This window comes from Perca flavescens, chromosome 19 (genome assembly GCF_004354835.1).
Source record: "Perca flavescens isolate YP-PL-M2 chromosome 19, PFLA_1.0, whole genome shotgun sequence".
NCBI lineage: Eukaryota > Metazoa > Chordata > Actinopteri > Perciformes > Percidae > Perca > Perca flavescens.
In genome coordinates, this window is record NC_041349.1 from 16,907,110 (window position 1) to 16,915,528 (window position 8,419).

An 8,419-nucleotide genomic window follows, 5' to 3' on the forward strand; every position below is an offset into this window, starting at 1 on the left:
GTCCTGGCTGATGGAGTTTTGACGCCTTCAATGAGGAATTTAAGTGCAAAGGAAAAAATTGTTAGAATTTGTCAACTAATACTTGTTAAGTAGACCATTAGCTGAACACAAATGAAAATATTTATTACAACAGAAATTACAGTAATGTATTTCCCCAAATTGTACAGCTTCATGTAACCAATGTCTTACAGTAAAGTCAAATTTAAGTGCAAAATGTTTGCTAGCGATAATATGTACAAAACAGTTAAGCAAAATCCCTTGTTCTTCTACAGCAAACCGTAGCCACATTGGGGTAAAAAAAAAAAGCAGTAGTTTCTTTTCCATTCCCTTATAACTATGGTACAGTAATAGTACAAGAAGTACAGCAGGCAGTACATGTGACAAAAGGTTCCAAAGAAAAAGTGAATCAGTGGACATTTCTGAATATCAGCAGTTACATCTTCAGAAAAAGTCGCATGACATGTTAAGACCAGCTTTTTCCAAACATCCACAGCTGCATAGGTGCTGATCAGTAGGTGTTGTGAGAGGAAATGTGTGTGGCGCACGCTCTGCTCATGTGACAGGAGTGGCAGAGGAGATGAGAGTCCAGAGGGAAGCACTGCGAGCCAGGCTTATCAGAGAGCTGCTTACCACACTCCTGGGGGGGGGAAATGACACAGATAAGGACAGGAATGCACACAGGAAGTGAGGTCAGCCATCAATGCACTTTGTAACAAAAGTCAGTTCGGAAAAAAGAGGGACAAAGATTGCTCACCTCGCAGTAGTAGCACTCAAAGTGATAGTCCTTGTTCATAGACACGACCCTGAGGATCTCTTCACTGCCCTGAGACCCCAAAACAAACAAAACTACGTTACAGGGAGAAATTGTGTGAATCGCCACAAATATATGCTAGAGAAACGGATTTTGAAATACTCTTCTGTGTTTGACTGAAAGTCGTTCTTCTATATTACATTGGTTTGGAAAGTTTATTTAGGAAAACTGTGTCAAGGTCGACTGAAAACAGTCTACTCCCACGTAACGTTCAAGGTTATACGTACAAGAGAAATAAATCAAACGGCTCCAGCATGGAGACACGCACACAAATACACTTGTATTCACCTCAGTAGGTAAGATGGGTTGTAAACAGGCGGCGCACTTTGGGGCAAAAGTCCTGTAGGGCGATAGGAGAAAGTTTATTTACTGTGGAAACCAGCAGCACTCACACAGTGGAGTCATGAAGGAAGTGTGATGAGTAAGCAGGACATTCTTTAAATGTTACACATGCAAAAAGTAAAGTCCATAACATCTTTGTTGCACATAATTGGTCAATAGGATAAAATACGGACAGAAATAGCCACCAAGCTACAGTACCAGGACTCTTTCGAAACAGCATTTACAGTAAATGTCTCACTTGTTGTAGTCTGCCACGCAGTAGATTTTGCTTTGATGGTCCACGGTAAAAGGCACCCCATCCAGAGCCTTGGAGCACACCATGCAGCGAAAACAGGTGGGATGGTACGAGTTCCCAATAGCCTGCAGGATCTGGGAATTAAGAACGATAATTATTAAGGTCACTTAAAAGATTTTTAAAACATTTCTGGTCTTGTTTTCTTTATTAGGATTTGCATTTATTTCAAAGTGGTTATCAATACATTTCACAGCAAATTTGACTAACACTTCTTGATGAACAGTGAATAAATTGGTTACTGTAATTTCAATGATACAGTGGCATGATCACTAATTACAATACTTACCAACATCCTTTAGTTTGTAATCAGACCAGAAAATAGTCAATGCAGGATATGAGAATAAAGTATTATTGTTATTTCACTGGCCTTAGGCAACTTCACGGGCCTTCATTTTTCAAAACGCTTGCACCAACTTGCTTTTTGAGCATTAAACTTTTGTAGTCCTAAGAATGTTAATGTGGTTAAGCCATTCAAATTGTGCGGAAAACGATGCCTGTGGATCACACACACACACAGAGCTTTCCATTTATATTATGGGTTTTATGTGGTTCAAATATGGCAAAACAGGCTAATCACTACAGAACCATTTCTTTATTTATCAAAAAACCCAAGGCAAACATTCCACTAAAGAATTGCTGTGGGAACCCAAAGAGGAGCCAACAAAAAGATGTAACTGAATTTCTCTATCCTCTTGGGTGGGGGTATTCTGGGAAACATAGGACACAAGTAACTAAAAATTACACAGGGAAGGTTAGGGTTAAAGTATACATACAGTATTTTAAATCTAGCTTAAGTCTCATGTGTTTAGAGGCATTTGTGCACTTCTTCATGTAACACACACACACACACACACACACACACACACACACACACACACACACACACACACACACACACACACACACACACACACACACACACACACACACACACACACACACACACACACACACCTGTTCAAGGATAAGGTGGCCACACACACTACACTTCTCAGCAGCAGCCTGGAATCCTGAAAACTGTAATTATAACAAAGAGATTTCCATTAGCAGAAAATCAATCCTCGGACTCTGAATGTGACTGTGTGTGGAGACTCGAGTGTGTGTGTGTGTGTGTGTGTGTGTGTGTGTGAGAAAGAAAGACGGATGACAAAACACGCCTTGACCTCAGCTTTTACCATGTAATCCTCTTTACAGTACACAGAGCCATTGACATTGTAGAAGTCCTTGTTTCTTAGGGTGCGTCCTGCAGAGGGAGAGGGATGTTTGACTCAGCAGGATCAACCCGGGACATTTTTATGGCAAATGGTTAAAAGGTGTTGGTGATAGAAATTCATTGCTCTTTAAATACTTTAAGATCATTGTTGTGTCTCGGGGGGTGTGGGGTTTAGGGTAGGGGTACTCACCACAGGACACACAGGTGAAGCAGCGTGTGTGATAGAGGCTATCCAGAGCCTGGCAGGCATTATCCGCCCCGTACACGCCTTTTCCACACTTTCCACAGGTTCCTGCCAGCACAATGAGCAAAACCCAACGGACACAAACACACATTTAGTCGAGAGTAATCGCTCAGCGGCTCTTAACACTTCGTTTACGACGCATTCCAAGAGGATGTGTCTGAAATCCAACTCCACACAAAGTGTCAACACTTGTAAATCCTCTCGTTCGCACCACCTAGGGGATTTTCACACAGTTAAAACCCAGTTCCCCATGCCAGCCTGTTTGCGCATCCACTCAAGTGTCTCTGTTGAAGCTCTGTTATTAAAAAGGGAAACTCCACCGGATCTGACTTTTTGTCGTTCCAGAAAATAGACGGCTCTTTCTTCTGGAGTTTTGCAGTTAAGACTTCCCTTTAAATTTTACTTTAAACCCCACAATTGGAGCAATTTGGAGATTAAATAAGATGCCCCTTTTTGTCTGATGTTAGGAGCCTAAACTACTTCAGGAAACAGAATTGGTAAATGACAAACATTATCACTTTTGCTGCTTCCTTCAAATCATTATCTAATGGTAGATCATTGTTTGGTTCCCATTGGCCAAATTCTTACATTAACCAAACAACAAACACACCTTTCAACTCTGTTTTTTTTCCTAATTTTTCAGTTTGGTGTCAGATATGAGAACTGAAATAACAGTTAGCACCAGGAAAGTAATAAGCATTTCAAGGTCAAAATTAGCACGTAAAAAAAAAAACAATATAGTACCAACACTTAAAACCTTTACAGCTAACTACCCCCTCCATGTATTTGTCGTCTAACAGAATACAGTTAAGTCTAAGTACATGTTCAGCACTAGTCAGGGCACTAAATGTAAAGTGGAAAAGTGGTGTGGTGGTCCGAGCTACAGCGTTTCTGTGATCTATTTAAAGGACCTGCCTGCGTTTTTTTCCCCCCTTTCTAATGTGGCCGAGGGAGTGCCACACAAATCAAGAATTCCTACACCCTTGGACAGTTCTTTTCGATACAGATACAAGTCTCTGCCAAAACCAGAAGCCAAAAAGAGCCAAGACTCAAACTCCAGGCTTTAAAAGGCTTTTAAAGCTGCTACATATAGAAAATGTTGGGCTATAGTTGGTTTAAGTGCCTGGGATAGCATTCAGGGACTTTTTGGGGGCCCAGGAATTGAGCACCAATGCACTAAAATGAAAATGAGAAAATTTAAAATATTTGTGCATTTGTCCTCATTTCTGTGCTTATAACTAAATTATTAAGCACAAGAAGACACATTACCTGAGTACATTTCTGTGTACTCATTATTATTCCTTTTAAACTTGTGGGACAAAAACTTGTTATTTTAGGCATTGGCTCTAAATGAAGCTCTATTGTTTCTTGGTATATGGGGCAATATTTTTCATTTTTACTTTCTTTTTAGTTTATTTTAAGAATTTAATAAAAAGGTGTGTGTGTGCTGAGCTCAGAGCGTCTGTCTCCATGGCTCAGAGCTTTGGATTTCTTCCTAATGGCTGAAAGGAGTACAGTATTGTATGTCCCCTCTGGGCACACATACCTGAGCAGGAAAACAGGCTACAGCACACTGCCCCTGCACACGCCAAGGCAGCATTACACACACCAGGACGCACACATGACTCACACACAAACTGCATTACTGTGGCCTGAAGTCACTTAGGGGAAACACACCCTGACACACACACACACACCCTGACACACACGCGCACACACCTGTGACTTGCAGTAATGGTCGGAGCTGTGTTTATATGGAACCATGTAATTTGTGTCTGAGTGTTACAGCAGAAGTTTGCAGTTTAATGGCCATGTAGATACGCTGCATTAGCCCTCCATGTGCACCCTACTGTTGCAAATTGGCAACGCCTGCCTGAAACAACAGTTGACTGCCTGATGTTTTGGCTACAGGTGTGGACCTAAATCAGTATATACATATCTGTCATACATGTATCCGTCATACATGTTCTTTTTCCTTTCTTCTCTTCAGCTAAACACATCTACTTGTCTGGATCAGTTTCTGAAGTGCTTCCCCCTCTCCTTTATGCTTTGCATGCTACAACCCTGCATGTCTCTGCAGGTTCTAAGGTACCATCCATCCATAAACTCTTTCAACTATTAATCTGTCCATCCATCCATCCCTTTCATTTAGAAAGAATCCTGTGATCTGACACCAGGCAGCGAGGAGTACAATAATAACACACTGAGGGTGGATGGTGGGTGACCCAGCGCTCTATTATGAATGCATGGGATACCGTGCATGAACAGTGTCTGCACTGGCTCAAATTAGGGATGTGATTTTACAATTTGTGTTAAATGCAGCTCAGTTTAACTTGTATCCTGCCTACCTTTCTCCTAACTTTCCTCTTTCCACCACGTACCCTGAAAACTACTGTTAAAAAAAAAAAAAAAATGGATCTCACCAAAGAACTCCTGGCGGTTCTCCACGGCCTCCCTTCCAGATCCGAGTCCTGGATCCTCTTGAGGTTTGCCCGGACCTCCAGCTGAGCAAGGCCCCTGTGTTGTCATGCTCGGTTTGGAAAGAGCCGTCAGGGCCAGGGACTGCTCTTTCAGCATCAGGCCCTCCAGGAGCCCCCCACCTGCCAGCGCATCGTCTCTCAGTAGAAGTCGAGTGAGCTCTTCCTGGTACCGGGTGCCAGGCAGGTCCGAGTATCGGGCCCTGTCTCCCATCACAACCCCCTCTTTGCCTCGGACTCCTGTCTGCTGCTCTTCCCACCACTCTGAACCAGCCTGGTAGCACGCTGCTCCTGGAGTTCCAACAGCAGGTGGGTAGGAGTGTCGGCTATCATACGCCCCTGGACGCATCCCTCCCTCGAGGTATGGTGTCCAGGCCTCCACAGGGGTCACCCCGGCCCTGCCTGGAGCTCCATAACCAGCTGCGGATCCCCCTGTCTGCATGGAGGGTGACTGCTGCTGTGGGGGGAGGCCTCCAGAGGCGGAGTAGCGAGAGTCATAGCCCAGGCTGATGCCACTGGTCCGGTTGCTGCTGCAGCGGCTCCCCATGGGGCTTCCTCCGCCGCCGCCACTGGCCGTGCTGGAGGCAAAGCTGGACCTGGGGCTGACCAGCAGCGACTCCTGGAGGCTGAATGACGAGCATGGGCTCAGAGTAGGTCCTGGGGGATAAAAGAAGCCTCCTACACCTCCTCCGGTCACATCAGATGTGCGATGCAGTGGATGGGAGAGGGATGCAGGTCTGGTGCTCTCCCACAGTTCACTGCCCGTGCTCAGGCGTTTGTAGAACATGGCCTCCTGGAGAGAGAGGCGTTTGTGCCTCTCAGGCTCGGCGAGGTAGCCAGGCTCTGCCAGGCCGCCTCCACCACACCTGGGGGCCGACCCATAGCCCATGGAGGCAGAGTACGGTGGAGGAACAGAGAGAGGCGGCGGCTGAGAGAGGACCTGCTGTCGTTTGACCAGCTGCTGGAGCTCCAGGGAGTAGCGCCGTTGATTGAGGGACGACCTGGAGCCAAACGCTCCCATAGGGTCATACTCGAGGCCCAGGCCGGACTCACGCCTCAGGTGGGAATCCATGCCTTCACCCAGGTAACAGGAAGCTCGCTGCTGGGGGGAGCGACGCCTCAGTGGTGCCAAGGTGGAAGGGTGAAGTGGTTGCTCGCCATCTTGAGGTATGGCACCGACCGTGGAGGAAGACGACGGTGGGGAGAGGAGCTGAGAGGGAGGCATTCCCATCCCTCCTCCTCCCCCCCCTCCTCCTCCTCCTCCTCCTCTCCCACTCACTGGAACACATGCATCGCTTGTGGTTGCAGAGGCAAGCGAGAACTGGCTGGGTCTCGAGGGCGAGGCAGCTGCAGAGCTGGGAGCTGGTGGTAGACTGCTGCCCCCACCGCTGCCTCCGGAGATGCCAGTGTTGGCGTTGCTGTTATTAGAGTTGTTGGCAGAGTCATGTTTTTTCTTTGAACTGTTGAATTTCACACTGCCCGAGTCAGTTAGCTTTAACTTCTCCAATAACTTGCTTATCGGCCTGTCCATGATGAAGCCTTTTAGTGCCTGTCTGGGCAAAGTCAAGTGATACAGCTCCCCCTTTAAATAACAGATTAATGTGCTCAATACAGTGTGGGTAGATATACAGCAGAACAAAGATGTTCAAGTAAATCTACAGTTTTCACTACAACAGATGAAATTGCAGCTTTCAAATTCTTACTAAGAAATTAAAAGCTGGCCTTGAAACTAGCACAAAGCTTTAAAAAAAAAATACCATTATATACACACAATAAATACAAAATGGATAAATAAGACTTTTAAGACATTTCAGGGTGGTTACATGACTAAAGTCCTCTTGAGTCATCTGGTTTGCCCAAATGTGGAAAATCCACAGGCACAGGTAGGCTGTGGTGAGAAAGAATCCATTGGATTATTAGCCAATTACTAGGTTAATAGTTCAAGTCAATCCAGCCAGGAAAAAGGAGAAACCTACATCCTGGACACTTCAGCGTGACCTATGGTCGTGGAGGGCCTCCTTTGTGGACCCTCATGTGGCTCCACATCTGTATCTGCATTAGTTAAACTGTCTGAAATACACTTGAGTAAAGTCGGTTTGTTATCTTGGTTATCCAGTGCGGTGTGGGGGTGTCTCTCCCGTTTGAATTTTCTTCTTTTTTTCCACAAAGCGGAGATGTTCAGCGGGATGCAGGCTATCACCACTTCATGTGGGTCCAGTGTAGACAAGAAAATACATCCGTTTGTGCACAGATAGTCGACTCACCCGACTTTTTCATCCATTCATCGCAGGGCGAAATGCGATCGGAAAAAAACTTAAATAACGTTAACACGTTCAACTTTAACTCAGGCAACTGAAAACACACACACGGCACTCGCTAGACTCCTCAGTCCGTCCGTCCATTCGCCTCTGCTCGGCTGCTTTTATCAGTCCCGTTTTCAAAGGAGAAGTCCTGTCCGGGAAATAGTAGCGGAGAAGTTTGGAGAGAGAGAGAGAAGGAAATGAAGGAAACCGGTGCGCCGTTACACTTCCATCCCAGCAGACCGGTGCCGGACTAAACGAGTCGCCCGAAATAAATAAAATCCCTCCCCGTGTGCATTGCACGGTCGACAACTTTGTTTCTTTCTTTCTTCCCCCTAAATAATTACTTACCTCCCCCTCTTTTTTAAAACAGTGTCGAGCTAACTATGCGGTGAGAGCTACTTCCGGTAACCCTTTTCAAAATGAACTTCTTCCTGGCTCGCAACCGTTATATTTAGCTAAGGGGAGACATTCAGGCAAAAGCATAATTTTTCGGTTTTGAGCTTTCGGGCTCTTTTGCTTACCTCCCAAATCGTGGCGTGACAGCGAGCTACCATGATGTAGCCTATGTCCTCATTCTCAATAGGCTCACGTTTTCTTTCAGGCTACTGTAAATAAAACATCCAAAATACACATTTAGGAGCTCATTTTACTACACTATGCCAAGCAAAAGATGAAGCCTCATTTTCATAGGCTATTTAAACATACAATTTCAGAAAACGTGTAATATAAAAACA

General features: G+C 45.2%; 1 protein-coding gene across 1 annotated transcript; it reads right to left on the reverse strand.

The window, feature by feature from the left end:
* Positions 1–102: 102 nt before the first annotated feature.
* On the reverse strand, positions 103–8,109 carry ajuba (ajuba LIM protein). Its single transcript, XM_028564568.1, has 8 exons — positions 5,329–8,109; positions 2,852–2,953; positions 2,624–2,691; positions 2,403–2,465; positions 1,392–1,522; positions 1,100–1,151; positions 755–823; positions 103–637 (listed from the first exon to the last, which is right to left on the reverse strand). The coding sequence occupies exons 1-8, from the start codon at positions 6,911–6,913 to the stop codon at positions 509–511; spliced, it is 2,199 nt and encodes a 732-aa protein (XP_028420369.1). The 5' UTR covers positions 6,914–8,109; the 3' UTR covers positions 103–508.
* Between the last annotated feature and the right edge of the window lie 310 nt (positions 8,110–8,419).

Bases quoted from the DNA above. Each gene is read 5' to 3' on its own strand.
- ajuba (XM_028564568.1), bottom strand. From the start codon at position 6,913: ATGGACAGGCCGATAAGCAAGTTATTGGAGAAGTTAAAGCTAACTGAC. The intron at 2,466-2,623 runs GTAAAAGCTGAG...TTATAATTACAG, and splicing joins ACTGTAAAGAGGATTACATG to TTTTCAGGATTCCAGGCTGC. The intron at 1,523-2,402 runs GTGTGTGTGTGT...CTTAATTCCCAG, and splicing joins GCCACCTTATCCTTGAACAG to ATCCTGCAGGCTATTGGGAA.